Consider the following 18,298-nt stretch of genomic DNA (forward strand, 5'->3'; position numbering starts at 1 on the left):
TTAATATCAGGTACTGGTCAGGGTCAGGGTTAAGACACGGCGAAGACCTGGGAGAGGGAGAGAGAGTAAGTTAGTTAGTTTTTCTGTTTGTGTTTGAGAATGTGTGTGTTTGAAAGTGTTTGTGTGTGTTGAAATAGTGTGTGTGTATATTTGTGTGTGTGTGTGTGCGTGCCTGCGTGTGTGTGTTGATAGTCCGTATCTCGTCCCTCCAGCCCCAGCCAGTCTGTGCTGCTGGACTGTGGAGAGGGAACCTTCGGCCAGCTGTGCCGTCACTATGGAGACGGGGTGGACGAGGCTCTCTCCAAGATCTCTACGGTCTTCATCTCGCACATGCACGCCGACCACCACACGGTGAGAACCACCTCTACCACCACACAGTGAGAACCACCTCACCACCTCTACCATCACACGCTAGAACCACCACATGATGAGAACCACCTAACCACCTCTACCACCACACGCTAGAACCAGCACACGGTAGAACCACCTCTACCACCACACGCTAGAACCACCTCTACCACCACACAGTAGAACCACCTCTACCACCACACAGTAGAACCACCTCTACCACCACACAGTAGAACCACCCCTACCACCACACAGTAGAACCACCTCTACCACCACACGCTAGAACCACCTCTACCACCACACGCTAGAACCACCTCTACCACCACACAGTGAGAACCACCTCTACCACCACACGCTAGAACCACCTCTACCACCACACAGTAGAACCACCTCTACCACCACACGCTAGAACCACCTCTACCACCACACAGTAGACCCACCTCTACCACCACACAGTAGAACCACCTCTACCACCACACAGTAGAACCACCTCTACCACCACACGCTAGAACCACCTCTACCACCACACAGTAGAACCACCTCTACCACCACACGCTAGAACCACCTCCACCACCACACAGTAGAACCACCTCTACCACCACACAGTAGAACCACCTCTACCACCACACAGTGAGAACCACCTCACCATCTCTACTACCACACGCTAGAACCACCACATGGTGAGAACCACCTAACCACCTCTACCACCACACGCTAGAACCACCACACGGTAGAACCACCTCTACCACCACACGCTAGAACCACCTCTACCACCACACGGTGAGAACCACCTCTACCACCACACAGTAGAACCACCTCTACCACCATATGCTAGAACCACCTCTACCACCACACAGTAGAACCACCTCTACCACCATATGCTAGAACCACCTCTACCACCACACAGTAGAACCACCTCTACCACCACACGGTGAGAACCACCTCCACCACCACACACTAGAACCACCTCTACCACCACACAGTAGAACCACCTCTACCACCACACGCTAAAACCACCTCTACCACCACACAGTTGAACCACCTCTACCACCACACAGTAGAACCACCTCTAACACCACACGCTAGAACCACCTCTACCACCACACACTAGAACCACCTCTACCACCACACAGTAGAACCAACTCTACAACCACATGCTAGAACCACCTCTACCACCACACACTGAGAACCACCTCTACCACCACACGCTAGAACCACCTCTACCACCACACAGTAGAACCACCTCTACCACCACACAGGAGAACCACCTCTACCACCACACGCTAGAACCACCTCTACAACCACACAGTAGAACCACCTCTACCACCACACGCTAGAACCACCTCTACCACCACACAGTAGAACCACCTCTACCACCACACAGTAGAACCACCTCTACCACCACACGCTAGAACCACCTCTACCACCACACAGTAGACCCACCTCTACCACCACACAGTAGACCCACCTCTACCACCACACAGTAGAACCACCTCTACCACCACACAGTAGAACCACCTCTACCACCACACAGTAGAACCACCTCTACCACCACACGCTATAACCAGCTCTACCACCACACAGTAGAACCACCTCTACCACCACACGCTAGAACCACCTCTACCACCACACAGTAGAACCACCTCTACCACCACACAGAAGAACCACCTCTACCACCACACAGTGAGAACCACCTCACCACCTCTACCACCACACGCTAGAACCACCTCTTCCACCACACAGTAGAACCACATCTACCACCACACGCTAGAACCACCTCTTCCACCACACAGTAGAACCACCTCTACCACCACACGCTAGAACCACCTCTACCACCACACAGTAGAACCACCTCTACCACCACACGCTAGAACCACCTCTACCACCACACAGTAGAACCACCTCTACCACCACACAGTAGAACCACCTCTACCACCGCTAGAACCACCTCTACCACCACACAGTAGAACCACCTCTACCACCACACAGTAGAACCACCTCTACCACCACACTCTAGAACCACCTCTACCACCACACAGTGAGAACCACCTCACCACCTCTACCACCACACACTAGAACCATCACATGGTGAGAACCACCTAACAACCTCTACCACCACATGCAAGAACCACAATACGGTAGAACCACCTCTACCACCACACGGTGAGAACCACCTCTACCACTACACAGTATAACCACCTCTACCACCACACGCTAGAACCACCTCTACCACCACACAGTAGAACCACCTCTACCACCACACAGTAGAACCACCTCTACCACCACACAGTGAGAACCACCTCTACCACCACACGCTAGAACCACCTCTACCACCACACAGTATACCCACCTCTACCACCACACAGTAGAACCACCTCTACCACCACACAGTAGAACCACCTCTACCACCACACAGTAGAACCACCTCTACCACCACACAGTAGAACCACCTCTACCACCACACAGTAGAACCACCTCTACCACCACACAGTAGAACCACCTCTACCACCACACAGTAGAACCACCTCTACCACCACACGCTAGAACCACCTCTACCACCACAAGCTAGAACCACCTCTACCACCACACAGTGAGAACCACCTCTACCACCACACAGTGAGAACCACCTCACCACCTCTACCACCACACGCTAGAACATACCACATGGTGAGAACCACCTAACCACCTCTACCACCACACCCAAGAACCACAATACGGTAGAACCACCTCTACCACCACTTGCTAGAACCACCTCTACCACCACACGGTGAGAACCACCTCTACCGCCACACAGTAGAACCACCTCTACCACCACACACTAGAACCACCTCTACCACCACACAGTAGAACCACCTCTACCACCACAGAGTAGAACCACCTCTACCACCACACGCTAGAACCACCTCTACCACTACACAGTAGAACCACCTCTACCACCACACGCTAGAACCACCTCTACCACCACACGCTAGAACCACCTCTACCACCACACAGTAGAACCACCTCTACCACCACATGCTAGAACCACCTCTACCACCACACAGTGAGAACCACCTCTACCAACACACGCTAGAACCACCTCTACCACCACACACTAGACCCACCTCTACCACCACACGCTATAACCACCTCTACCACCACACAGTAGAACCACCTCTACCACCACACAGTAGAACCACCTCTACCACCACACAGTGAGAACCACCTCTACCACCACACAGTGAGAACCACCTCTACCACCACACAGTGAGAACCACCTCTACCACCACACAGTGAGAACCACCTCACCACCTCTACCACCACACGCTAGAACCACCTCTTCCACCACACAGTAGAACCACCTCTACCACCACACACTAGAACCACCTCTATCACCACACAGTAGAACCACCTCTACCACCACACAGTAGAACCACCTCTACCACCACACGCTAGAACCACCTCTACCACCACACAGTAGAACCACCTCTACCACCACAAGCTAGAACCACCTCTACCACCACACAGTGAGAACCACCTCTACCACCACACAGTGAGAACCACCTCTACCACCACACAGTGAGAACCACCTCTACCACCACACAGTGAGAACCACCTCACCACCTCTACCACCACACGCTAGAACCACCACATGGTGAGAACCACCTAACCACCTCTACCACCACACGCAAGAACCACAATACGGTAGAACCACCTCTACCACCACACGCTAGAACCACCTCTACCACCACACGGTGAGAACCACCTCTACCGCCACACAGTAGAACCACCTCTACCACCACACGCTAGAACCACCTCTACCACCACACAGTAGAACCAACTCTACCACCACACGCTAGAACCACCTCTACCACCACACGCTAGAACCACCTCTACCACCACACAGTGAGAACCACCTCTACCACCACACGCTAGAACCACCTCTACCACCACACAGTAGAACCACCTCTACCACCACACAGTAGAACCATTTCTACCACCACACAGTAGAACCACCTCTACCACCACATGCTAGAACCACCTCTACCACCACACAGTAGAACCACCTCTACCACCACACGCTAGAACCACCTCTACCACCACACAGTAGAACCACCTCTACCACCACACAGTAGAACCACCTCTACCACCACACGCTAGAACCACCTCTACCACTACATCTGTATTGGTTGAGTTAATGTACATGTGGTACTTTCGTCTGTGTCGTGTTTCTCCTTCGTTTGACCCATGTTAAGCAATTTTCCAGGTCGGGATGCAAACCTGCAACCTTGCACTCGCAAGTTGGATGTGCTAACAACTATGTCAAGAATTTTCACATCCTATATAATTATATTAATAGAGAAGTGAGTTTCACCAGCTACTCGCTACAATGACCTCGGAGGACTACACTCACTGCACCGGGGTTTACGAGGACTCACCATTCACTCGGTTACATTAACACAAATATTTCACGCATGGTACATTACATTACATTTCAGTCATTTAGCAGACGCTTTTATCCAAAGCGACTAACAATAATTGCATTTAACGTAGGAAGAGCCCATGTACTACTACTTGCCAGAATTCACAAGTGCATCTTCTTTCTAAAACAAGTGCCTAAGAGCATAATCTAGTGCTGAAGGCAAAGTGCAAGAATTGCAATCTAAAGTACAGTGCAATATAATATAATACAATAATACACGCTAACTGTCATGCAGTCATAGTAGTGGACTGAATGGCCCAGAAGGATCCTGATGTTTGTTTGCTTCTGCCTCTCTTCAGGGTCTGCTGAAGATCCTGTACCAGAGAGACAGAGCTTTGGTGAGTAACCACATCTTTCTGATTCATCTGTTTCATCACACTTTCTCCCCTGCTACAGAACCCAACACTGGACCAGCCACAAGGGGGCAGTTTAGGCAGGAGCTTCTCCAGCCTATCCTGGCAAATCCATCCTTAAATCGCGCAGCCCACTATTGGTATTATTCTCAGCGGATTTAATGGTGGAATTATGATGAGTTAGGGAAACGTGAAGTGGGGTGAACCATTTAGGGTGGTTCGCCAGGCTTTGTTCAGTTACAGTGTTGCTACCAGAAGCCAGCTGGGAACCAGCATCCCCCCCAAAATGTGGCCTGGCTGGTTAAATAAAGATGAAACTCTACCGGTGTTCAGCCTGTTTACTATGTTTGCTCTGATCTCAGACCAGTCTGGGCCGGGCGTTCAGCATGTTTACCATGTTTTCTCTGATCTCAGGCCAGTCTAGGCCGGGCGTTCAGCCCGGTTTACCTAGTGGCCCCGGTCCAGATGATGACCTGGCTCAACCAGTACCATGACCACTGTGAGGAGATCCTCAGCCATATCAAGTATGCCTGCCCACTCTCTCTCTCTCTCACACACACACACACACACAAACATCCCAATTTGACAAACTATAAATAAGCATCGGTACTCCCTTTCTGATGGGACCACCTGTATCATCAACGCCTAAATATCCGACACCTTCACCTTCCTCTGAACTACAGTAACTCTCTGAACCCTCCTTCATCTGAACTAACTCTCTGAACCCTCCTCTTCATCTGAACTAACTCTCTGAACCCTCATCTTCATCTGAACTAACTCTCTGAACCCTCCTCTTCATCTGAACTAACTCTCTGGTCTCTCTTCTTCATCTGAACTAACTCTCTGGTCTCTCTTCTTCATCTGAACTAACTCTCTGGTCTCTCCTCTCTTCATCTGAACTAACTCTCTGGTCTCTCCTCTCTTCATCTGAACTAACTCTCTGGTCTCTCCTCTCTTCATCTGAACTAACTCTCTGGTCTCTCCTCTTCATCTGAACTAACTCTCTGGTCTCTCCTCTCTTCATCTGAACTAACTCTCTGGTCTCTCCTCTCTTCATCTGAACTAACTCTCTGGTCTCTCCTCTCTTCATCTCGACCCTCCAGCATCATACCTAACAAGTTCCTGTGTGAGGGGTCAGAGGTCCCCAAGTACAAGACCAAGAGTTTCATCCAAGCCATGCTCAAGAAGTCTGACCTGGAAAAGGTACGAAGAGATATGATAACCTTCTCCTGAGCCCTCCCTATCTGTAGGTCTGTTTCTGTCTGTCTGTGTCTGTACGGCTGTTCCTGTATGTCTGTTCCTGAGGATGTTTGTCCCTCTGCCCCTCCTGTAGTTCCAGACGTGTGCGGTGCGCCACTGTAAGAACGCCTTCGCCTGCAGCCTGAGGCACCGGTCCGGCTGGAAGCTGGTCTTCTCTGGAGACACCATGCCCAGCGACAGCCTGGCACACATGGGTCAGTCCTGCTCGCCACGCCCAGTTAGCAGGCGGGGGTCAAACCCCACCTTTTAAAAATAAAAATAAAAAATAAAAAAGATTTTATTGCTGACTGAACAAATTTAACACCACAACTAGATATAGTCGTTTGTGATAGTAGCAATCATTCATGGTGGCAGTGTGGAATAACACTATTTGTGAATGTTGACAAGTTCAAAGAGTAGTATATTGATCACTTGTCTAATCAATAGACAAGCAATCTCCATGCCAAAATTGGACGTTAAGTGTAGGCTATATGCTATGAGCAGACCAAAGAGATTGATGACAGTAAATCATCCATCCATCCATCCATCTTCATCCGCTTATCCGGGGTCGGTTCACGGAGGCAGCAGTTCCAGCAGGGGGCCCCAGACATCCCTTTCCCTGGCAGCATCAACCAGCTCTGCCTGGGGAATCTTAAGCCGCTCACAGGCCAGTGCGGAGATGTAATCATCTGGGTCCTCCTCCCATCCGGACACGCCTGGAACACCTCCCTAGGGAGGCGCCCAGGAGGCATCCTCACTAGATACCCGAACCACCTCAACTGACTCCTTTCGATGCAAAGGAGCAGCGGCTCTACTCCGAGTCTCTCCCGGATCTCTCAGGGAGACCCCAGCCACCCTCCAGAGAAAACTCATGTCGGCCGCTTGTATCCGTGATCTCGTTCTTTCGGTCATGACCCATCCTTCATGACCATAGGTGAGGGTGGGGATGAAGATAGACCGGTAGATCGAGAGCTTTGCCTTTTGGCTCAGCTCTCTTTTAAAGCGACTGCAGAACTGCACCAGCTGCTCCGATTCTCCAGCCAAACTCCCTCTCCATGGTTCCCTCACTCGTGAACAAGACCCCCAGATACTAGGGCTGCTCGATTAATCGGATTTTAATCTAGATTAAGATTTGGGCTGTCAACGATCATTAAAACAAAATAATCGCCATAAAACGATTTTGCACAAATCAAGTGCACCCTACACATACTGTGCTTGACCCCTCCCCCAACCCCCAAAGCCCCAAAACAAACACTTTAGTTCAGAGCAAGACGAGTTGGCAAGACGAGTTGTCAAGCGAGGCGCACGCATGCTCCTCTCAAACAAAACAAGAAGATTATGGCATCCGAAAGAGAGGTGGACAAGAGAGCTAAAACAACGTCAGTGGTGTGGAAACACTATGGGTTCGCGGAGACAGATTTGGACTAAGTTGACACGGTGTGTAAAATTTGCTACGCAGTCGTAGCTGCCCCTCAAAGCAGCCCTTCTCAGTCCTATTGTCGCAGTCCTTTGCCGGTCCATTCACTTTGCCGTCAAAATAAATCGGTGTCGGCCTATTTAGGAGAGGCGCTCATATTTACAAGTGTCAGATAAACATGAAACTTCACTTACCTAAGCAAAAGGGTCTATTTTAACAAATGCTGGGTTTTGAAGCCTCGGCGCTACCATTAAATAAGTTATTTAGATGCGTTCTGTCCTAGTGAAATTATTTTTCCGAGGTAGTCTTCTTCTGTGGTGGTGGCGGTGCTTTAAAGCTTCTTCATTTATCAGTTTTGGCACTTTTATTTATTTATTTATCAAGGTCAAGGTTCACTATTTGTCTCCCATGGGAGAAATGTATCTAATCCAAAGAACATTGTTTAAAATGAAAAGCCACTGTCAACATTTAATAAGTTAATTGTTATCAAAGTCAATGTATAATTTGATTTGTTAAGAAATTCAATGAATAATCCTGTTAAATAATCGTGATCTCAATATCAATCAAAATAATCGTGATTATGATTTTTGCCATAATCGAGCAGCCCTACCAGATACGTGAACTCCTTCACTTGGGGGTAAGGACTCATTTCCTACTCGGAGCGGACAGACCACCGGTTTCCTGCTGAGAACCATGGCCTCAGACTTAGAAGTGCTGATTCTCATCCCAGCCGCTTCACACTCCGGTTGCGAACCTATCCAGAGAGTACTGGAGGTTGCAGGCAGATGATGCCATCAGGACCACATCATCTGCAAACAGCAGCGACGTGATCCCCAGCTCACCGAACTGCAAACCCACCTCCCCACGGCTACGCCTCGATATCATGTCCATGAAAATCACAAACAGGATTGGTGACAAAGCGCAGCCCTGGCGGAGGCCAATCCCCACCGGAAAGGAAGACGTAAGAGTGAATCAGCTTCATATTAAAGTGAGCAGGTTAGGCTTTGAACACCTCATCCACAGTTCTGGGCAGCCTCTTCCAGACGGGCCTTAACGCCATCGACCGTCCTGCTAGCCGGCCATGAATCACCTCTGAAACCACTCCGCTGGGAGCCGGCCTCACTGACTACAGCTAAATTGCTGGAGAGGCTGTTCTGTCCATGTGACCCCCTCCCTCTGGACACCCTGGGTCCATGTTCTTCACCAGTTCATTACTATTACTGCAGACACTGCTCTTCTCTACCCCTAACCCCCCCCCCCCACCACACCACAGCTGTTAAACAGGCTGCATTACAGCTGATTTCCTGTGGGGACAGGAAGAGAGGTCTGCAAGGGTTTAGCTAGCGAGGCGGTGGTTCCACCATATCCCTGACCCTAACCCGGGTTCCACCATATCCCTGACCCTAACCCGGGTTCCACCATATCCCTGACCCTAACCTGGGTTCGACCATATCCCTGACCCTAACCTGGGTTCCACCACATCCCTGACCCTAACCCGGGTTCCACCATATCCCTGACCCTAACCTGGGTTCCACCACATCCCTGACCCTAACCCGGGTTCCACCATATCCCTGACCCTAACCCGGGTTCCACCATATCCCTGACCCTAACCTGGGATGGGTTCCACTGAGCCAACCCTCCCCCCGACCCCTAACCTTCACACCCCACGTGTTTGGATAAAAGCCTTGCTGAAGGGCTGGAATGTGAACTGTAATGTTGTTGTGTGTTTTCCTCCAGGGCGCGACGCCACGCTGCTGATTCACGAAGCCACGCTGGAGGACGGGCTGGAGGACGAAGCTGTGGAGAAACGCCACAGGTGAGCTCAGGACATTTACATCACTACAGCCAACAGCAATTACACAGCAACAAACATCTGACTGGACAGTCTCTCACTTCATCCTATGTTAGTCTGGCTGTAGATTAGATAGACGTTTGTCTCAGTATCAGTGTTGTTCGTCCTGCAGGTTAGATGGACGTGTCTCTGCTTTTGCTTGCGTGTGCTGATCGTCCTCCAGAGCGTCTCCTGCAATGAGAACAGCCAGTTTGCTTCTTGTTTATATCCGGCTTAAACCGGCTGGCGCCGGCCCAGTCAATCTGCTCCACTTAGTGGACATGGGTAGTGGTGTGTTATGCGCTTTCAGTGTTTCAAATCCCACCTGTGATACAGTAGGAGACAGGCTTGTTAACATGTGAATCTGTTTCTCTCTGTCTCTCCGTCTCTCTCTCTCTCTCTCTCTCTCTCTCTCTCTCTCTCCTTCTCTCTCTCTCTCCGCCTCTCCCTCCCGGTCCCAGCACCACGTCCCAGGCCATCGGGATGGGCATGAAGATGCAGGCTGAGTTCATCATGCTCAACCACTTCAGCCAGCGCTACGCCAAGATCCCGCTGTTCAGCGAGGACTTCAACGACCGCGTGGGGATCTCCTTCGACCACATGAGGGTGCGTGGCTACAAGCCTTTATTTGGTCAGGAATTGGAAGACGACTTTCCTTAGTACTGTTCATTTGAAGAGGACTACAGTATTTTTCTACGTTGTAGCCAGGTAAAAAAAAATCTTGGTCAGGTTAGGTTTCTCTAGAATGTAAGGAAGATTCAGTTATCAAAGTTACATTTTATACAGTGTAGTAAAGTGTAACCATGTTATTGCTCTGTGTTACCGAAGCGTCTGCTTCCTGTAGCTTGAGAACAGCTTCTGGGTTGAGGTCTTCACGGGTCGGGTAAATCCCAGAGGACCCGAACCGGACCCGAGACCCGTACGGGTCCGGGTCCACATTTCCACGCTTTTATTATGGTCAATTGGGTTCGGGTGGATCCTTCTATTACCTCGGGTCTGTTTATCATTATGCGTAATACCCAAGAGAAACACATGACGCGAATTCAGTGAGACCGTGGCCGCGACGCGAGCGGAGACACGGCAGCCACCACCAGTAGCATACCTTGTGAAAAATAAGCTGAAAGAAAATGAATATAAAGAGGTCAAACCTAGTGGCAGCTTTGTGTAGCCTTATTTATTTACGGCCGTTTCATTTCCATGCTGCCACATCACAGCCTGACAAAACAGCGATTGATCCTGTCAAGATTGAGAGGATAAATCGCAATTCCATCCAACTGTGATGCAACAGCATGCAAGCCAACAGCCCTGACAGCCTAAGCGATTAATGCTACTAGGCTACTTGCTACTACTGCCTGTCGGATCCGTAAAATACCCGATCCGACTCGGGTCTCGGGTCTCTGTCCTAGTCCTGCTCTCGGACAAAATCGGGTCCGGTATACATATTTTAAAGAACTTATCGGATTTAGTCGGATCTCGGAACGAATGTCTCGGGTCCATCTCGGTTTCGGGTCCACATTTTAGACCCGAGAAGACCTCTACTTCTAGGTTATCCTGCATCTCTCTCCTCCCCCTCTGGCTTCGTATCTCCTCTCCCTCTCTCTCCTCCCCCTCTCCCTCCCTCTCCTCCCCCTCTGGCTTTGTCTCTCCTCCGTCTCAACGTTTCCCCTTCTTTCCTCCCATCTGCTTTCTCTCTCTTTCCTACCTCTTCCTCCCTCTTCTCCTCCCTCCTCCCCTCTTCTCCTCCTCCCCTCCCTCTTCTCCTTCTCTCCTCCCTCCTCTCTTCCCCTCAGATGCGGTTTGGGGACTTCAGAGTGCTCCCCAGGCTGATCCCGGCCCTCAAAGCGTTGTTCGCCCAGGAGATCGGAGAGATGGAGGAGAGGAGGGAGAGGAGAGAGCTCCGGCAGATGAGGGGTCCGGGCTTCGAGGGCGGGGCGGAGCCCAAGACGCCCGATGCCACCAGCCAATCAGAGAGGGGTGCCAAGCGAGGGCAGGAGGACGACTTGCAGGACACGGGAACCAAGAGGCTCAAATCCCTCTGAGGGTCACGTGACCTCACACCCTGAAATCCCTCTGAGGGTCACGTGACCTCACACCCTGAAATCCCTCTGAGGGTCATGTGACCTCACACCCTGAAATCCCTCTGAGGGTCACGTGACCTCACACCCTGAAATCCCTCTGAGGGTCACGTGACATCAAATTTCAAAGAGAGTGGTGATCCTTTAAGTGATCATTATCATGAAACAAGTTTGCTTTTTAAGTTAATGAAATGACGTGAGACTTGTGTGAAGAAGGCTGCTGGATAGGATGGTGTGAGAGGTTTTTATTTGCTGTGTTTCCATTGCCTGTTATTGAAGCATGTTTCTTCTCTCACTGAGGTGACCATTGCTGTGTTCATACTGTAGAACACAAAGTAGCCTAATAAATGGAACAGTCTGTCAGTGTTCTTTTGAAGAATGAAGCACGACCACATGATATCCATTAATGTCACTCTGATGCATCAACCACATGACTGACATGATGGACAAAACGGTTCAAACCAAATAAACAGCGTGCTGTCCCTTCTTAAGGCCGTGGTAATAAACAGCGTGCTGTCCCTTCTTAAGGCCGTGGTAATAAACAGCGTGCTGTCCCTTAAGGCCGTGGGAGACTATTGAAGGGAGATCCTAGAGGAAACACCAGTGACATGAAAAATTTACGTAAGGAGAGACAATAGATGGCAGTATGATTTTTGTAAGCAATTTGGCACATTAAATATGTCAATATTTGTAGCTGTTGAGTGGATCATTTGGCAATATAGCGACGTGGCTCTAGTAAGAATACTGGTAAACCAATCCGAACACAGTGGGCCTGTGTCTATAGTAAGAATACTGGTAAACCAATCTGAACACAGTGGGCCTGTGTCATTGCATTTTTCAAAGAAAACATTAAACTATATGGAAAGAGTATTTAAAATGATATAGAAACATCTACTGAGCCTGTTTGCATCACATGTATAGGCCTATAGACTAGTTTAGGGCTTTAATCTATGGTTTGTGTCCTTCACACATTTACACCAATAGGACCTGATTGTATTTGTCTGTTTTAAGTGCTGGATGCTCGTTACCTGTTGGTGACATACTATTACTATAGTAAAACTATAGCCAACATTCACTGTAACATTATCATAGTATTACTATAATGATCTATGGTGTCGTGGCAATCTGTCCTCCCCTGGGGATTTTAAGCGTCAAACACTTTATTTCCTGCATTCTGGTGAAATTTGATGCACCTGCTGCTATGAATGCCAATGCCATTTAGAACTCTCCACACACACACACACACACACACACAACAATAGCTGCATAGTTACTATCAGAAGACAAACAGAAGACAGACCTAAAACTGTTGTAGTTGTGACTGTCGGAGGGAGGTCCTAGAGAATCATGGACGCCACTGAGCTCCATGTGATGGGTGTGTCTCCCTGTTGAAGTGATTTAGTCTGTGGACGTAGCCTTGAGAGATGGGATATTAAGCGCAAGCAGCTCTTCTCTCCCGGTATGATGATGATATACATATTCACTGGTCTCTCCCCATGCCGGGCCGAGCTAGCGGCGGTCTCGGCGTGGGCACGGGTTTGATGTAAAATTAATAATCTGCGCAGTTCCGACAGCCTACATCTCCATCGGTGTTCCAACTGGCTGGTGGAGCGAGTTCACTGCTAAATAACATTCCTCTTTCCCCTGAGTGGCATGTTGGGGTATCAGTAGGCTAGAGTGGTGGATGTTGGGACTCAATGGGACATAATTCAACAGTTTTATAGAGATGTTTTCCCCAGACTGTCAGCATGCCTGTATAGTTTCAGCTCTTCAACTGTATATTTTATTGTCTTCAATCTTGCTGTTTACTCTTCGGTTCTGCATGGTGTAATATTTACATCGACCACTAGAGGGAGCTGTGTCCATGGTAATAAGCCATTTTAACAGGTACCACTCAGACATTCTGTCACGATTGACGAACTATTCTAGAATCACTAGAGATGGATTCCAGACGTATGATGACGTACAACAGAACTCGGTTTGTGATGCAGAGTGGCGCTGGTATTTCACGGTGTGGGACGGTAGGCTACTACTGTAGCCTACTGTGTTTCCAGGGTAGTTTTATAACCGAGTAGTAGCCTACATCAGCTCCCCTACCAAAAAAGCACCACAGAGGATACACTTCCTGAGGCAGCTGAAGAAATTCAACATGCCAAAGGCAATGATGATAGGCTACACATCCATCATCGAGTCCATCCTCACTTGTGACTAACGGCCGAGCTACACCAAGATATGCGCACGCAGTCCGTGAAAATGATCCCGCGCGGGAATGGTCACCATGGGGCCCGTCGGGAATTAACGCGTGTCCGCGTGCCTCCGCGTGTTCATCTGCTTGGGTGGGCGAGTTCGGGCTTCAAGCTAACGAGCGTTATAATCTTGCATAGAATACTGATTCTGTCAAATATATCGTTTCGAAAAATTATTTCTTTATCCAGGCATCTTAGTTTTATCAGTTTCATTATAGCGGAGCAGGTTATATTTGCTCGTATGTGGTATTTATTTTGTTCACAAGTTCGCGAAGGTTTATCAATCATCAGGCTTGGCAGTATTTGACGGGGGAGGAAACTCACCTGACAATGGTTATGTCCACAGGTGATCAGCGAACAGAATGAGCAACTTGAATCTACTGTATGTTTTACACAATGTTTCTGTTAAGACCTATGTAACTCTGTGCCATGATGACAAATGGCATTTGTCTGCCCATAGCTATTTGGATAACAAAACCAACCCTATAATAGGCTATTTGGATTGATGTCTCAAATATGATAATATGCACACATCCTCTATAGAGGAGGGTTGTTTTTAAACTACGTCTAGGAGGTGTGGGGGAAAATAGTGATGCCCTTATAATAAATTACTTATGAGGCATTCTCTCTAAGACACACATGCAATACACCCATACCTTTATTCCCAGAGCTGTATAGAACACAAACAAATGTGTTTACCTGGCAAAACCAGTTGATGTACGGGTGGGAGAGCAGGTTTGAACCGGACTTGTGTTTGCACTCATATCACCAGTCGGAGATGGGGTGTCGGTGTCGGTAAGAGCACCCAAGTCTCTGTCCAATCCATCCATACTGTACCACACCTGGTCTGACAGCGGAGGAGGTCAGAGATGGAGGTCTGGTCAGAGGTAGAGGGCTGGTCAGAGGTGGAGGTCTGGTCAGAGTGGGAGGTCTGGTCAGAGGTGTTGGGCTGGTCAGAGGGGGAGGTGGAGGTCTGGTCAGAGGTGGATGGCTGGTCAGAGGTGTTGGGCTGGTCAGAGGTGGAGGTCTGGTCAGAGGTGGAGGTCAGAGGTAGAGGGCTGGTCAGAGGTGGAGGTCTGGTCTCCAGCTGAGGCTGCCCAGCCCCTAAGTCTGAAGTGCTAACAGTAACTATAGTAACAGTACTCCTATATGCTAACATGGATATCTTAATAAAAACACTATAGCTTACAATGAGAATCAGAATCAGTTTTTATGATTAAAATCGGTTTTTATTTATTTATAAATTTGCCACCTCCACCGCCTCCACCGCCGATCCTCTTCGGAGCCAGGGAAGAGGAGAGAGTCTCCCTGACTCTCTCTCAGTGGTCCAGAGAGATTGAGAGAGGAGAAGGAGATACCTCTGACCAGCCCTCCACCTCTGACCAGCCCTCCACCTCTGACCAGACCTCCACCCTCTGACCAGCCCTCCCCCTCTGCCCAGACCTCCACCCTCTGCCCAGCCCTCCCCCTCTGCCCAGCCCTCCCCCTCTGACCAGCCCTCCCCCTCTGACCAGCCCTCCCCCTCTGACCAGCCCTCCCCCTCTGACCAGACCTCCACCTCTGACCAGCCCTCCACCCTCTGACCAGCCCTCCCCCTCTGACCAGCCCTCCCCCTCTGCCCAGCCCTCCCCCTCTGACCAGACCTCCACCTCTGACCAGACCTCCACCTCTGACCAGCCCTCCACCCTCTGACCAGCCCTCCACCCTCTGACCAGACCTCCACCTCTGACCAGCCCAGATGTCAAGATGATACCTCCTTCTCCTCTCTCTCTCTCTCTGGCCCACTGAGAGAGACGTCCCCCTCTCTCTCTCTCTGGCTGCTCTTCCTCTGTCGCTCTCTGGCTTCTCTCTCTCTGGCTGCTCCTCCTCTGTCGCTCTCTGGCTTTTATACCCCTCGTGGCCCACGTCACAAGGGTGCTCTGTGACGTCACGGTTTGCAAGGCTCTTTTGACAAAACCACCAACTTTCTAAAATCACTGTAAATCACTTGATTTGTACTTTCAGACAGGTGTGATGAAGGTGTATCGAGTATCCTGGATTTGGCGTTAATATTATAATAATATTCTCCCGTTCAAAATAAAGCAACTGCCAAAAGTTAAAAAGTCTTTATTGAGATATGCCGCTAGGGCGTGGGTATAGGCTCCCCAGAACACCTGCCCTTTTCTTTTTTAAATAATATTCTCTATTCAATATTCTGTCAAAATGTTCCAATATACAGTCCTTATTATCAATTTGTTTTAAGTCCTTCATCCATTCCCTCACGTTATAGCTCCGATATTATGACGAGACTTGAGAATGACGAGACGTAAGAATGGGTTTATGTCAACATTCCTTACGCAGAAGTTGTTGTTTGTGAATATATATTCGGCTGTGTAAATGTTTTTTACGAATGCGCCAACGAATACGTCGATGTCCCGCAAATAGCCTAGGCTATATGTTACAGTTTCGTTCTGAAATCGGAAATGATAGTGGGACGTATAGGGAGAGGTTCTTCTTAGGCAGGGCGGAGAAAGCAGGGAATCTAGGAGTGCTCCTGTCCGCTTGCTAGCTGGGGGACGAGGCTCTCCCGTGCTTGTGGAGATGGACCCTCACTGCACTGGACCGGCGGTCACCTCCCTAGCAGACTCTGATGGAGGCCGGACCAGCGGTCACCTCCCTAGCAGACTCTGATGGAGGCCGGACCAGCGGTCAGTACCTGTGTGCTGGCAGCTTGGCTGGATCATGAATTGTCCATAAATAAAGATTGTGTTGATTTTGGTACTTTACGGTTTCCTGCTCTCCTCATCGTGGACACAGTAGAAGTGTCCAGGCTCTATACATCCTCACGCCAGGGACAAGGTTTATTACAGTAGTCCAGATCAGAATCACCCCCTAGTGGACACATGTAAACATACAGTATAGGAAAGGTGTTCACTGTTTAACCATTAAGTATGATCCGTGTCAGCAAAGGGGAGAAGACTTCCACCATTAATATTCACCCACAGAGAGCAAACAGCTAACAGACAAAGATCCCACTTCAAATCCTCCATCTATCGGTAAAAGTCATGTAGTCCATTTAGTCAGATTCAGTGGCTTTTTCTTTGCCTTCACTGATGAAGGATGAGAGGAAGCAACATGGCAGATCGTTCCATAGCAGTGTGTTCTTATACCTGTATCAGATCATCTTTGACAGTCTGTCTGAATACGATATCTCTCAGGTAAAATGGTGAAAAGCAGAGCTAAGTTAAGTGATGCAAGAGTTTCAGTTGCAATCTGTAAATGATATATATCAAATTAAGTTAAACGGTTAACTTCATCTAGAAAACATGATACAGTATGTACCATGGCTGTATTATTTACCATTTCTTATTATTATTAACAACCCAACTGTGGTTTTAACAGGTTGTAAGCAAGAACCCAAAGGCTAATTTTGGTCTATTGTAATTTGGAGGACATTCCCATTGCATTACTACCATATTAAAATACATATTCACACATCGTTCCATGTCACTCAAAATCATGGCACCCACTTTGTTTCATGTCTCATATTGTATTCATGTCTCAAGCGCATTGTGTTGCCTCTGGGTATGAAATGCGCTATACAAATAAAGCTTTGATTGATTGATTGATTGATTGATAGATATTTGCTCTTGTTTTGGTGTTGGGCTTACAGTTGGACCGGACATTGCTGTAGACAGATGTTGCTTTGTGAGTGTGTCTCAAACCGTATACGGAATGTGTCAGTAATGGTCACTCTACATGGGAGAGGATTTTTGTTTTATAATCAAGCTTTATTGTCATTTTTTAGATTCTGTTATTTCCACTGGTTAAAACACATGGTGTAATTTATTTCAAACTTGACTATAGACACTGTGATAATACTTAGTCTTGCTACACTGATTCATGTTAAGACTTACAAAACAGTGAATACAGGCTCTAATAGTGCACATGAAGGTATGTGTGTGTGTGTGCGCGCTTGTGCTTGCGTGAGTGCATGTGTGTGAATGTACAGTGTGTGTGTGTGTGTGTGTGGGGGGGGGGGGGGGGGACCTATGTAGGGGTGGGACCTATGCCCACCCCCCTAATGCTCTCTGTTAAGCACATTGTGTTGCCTCTGTGTATGAAATGTTCTATACAAATAAAGTTTGATTTGATTTGGTGTGTGTGAGTGCATGTGTGTGTATGTATGTATGTACTGTATGTGTGTGTGAGACAGTGTGTGTGGGGGGGTGTCTTCCTCAGCATACAGTTTGTAATAGAGCATCAGTCAGCTGTGTGTGTGTGTGTGTGTGTGGGGGGGGGGGGGGGGGTGCGCGCATGTGTGTTTTAGTACGGATCACCTATACTA

At 48.8% G+C, this 18,298-nt stretch overlaps 1 protein-coding gene across 2 annotated transcripts in view; it reads left to right on the top strand.

Annotated features, from left to right (window-relative positions):
• The window catches only part of elac2 (elaC ribonuclease Z 2), a 25,429-nt gene extending 13,111 nt beyond the window's left edge, over window positions 1-12,318 (top strand). For both annotated transcript variants that reach the window (XM_084455821.1, XM_084455820.1), the window contains 8 exons: window positions 213-351; window positions 5,110-5,148; window positions 5,578-5,687; window positions 6,267-6,366; window positions 6,497-6,617; window positions 9,557-9,635; window positions 10,112-10,256; window positions 11,441-12,318. In XM_084455821.1, the coding sequence (XP_084311947.1) occupies window positions 213-351; window positions 5,110-5,148; window positions 5,578-5,687; window positions 6,267-6,366; window positions 6,497-6,617; window positions 9,557-9,635; window positions 10,112-10,256; window positions 11,441-11,689 (982 nt within the window). In that variant the 3' untranslated portion in view covers window positions 11,690-12,318. The remainder of the gene's footprint in view (window positions 1-212; window positions 352-5,109; window positions 5,149-5,577; window positions 5,688-6,266; window positions 6,367-6,496; window positions 6,618-9,556; window positions 9,636-10,111; window positions 10,257-11,440) is intronic.
• Window positions 12,319-18,298: the final 5,980 nt, after the last annotated feature.

This window comes from Borostomias antarcticus, assembly GCF_949987555.1.
Source record: "Borostomias antarcticus genome assembly, chromosome: 22".
NCBI classification, from domain to species: domain Eukaryota; kingdom Metazoa; phylum Chordata; class Actinopteri; order Stomiiformes; family Stomiidae; genus Borostomias; species Borostomias antarcticus.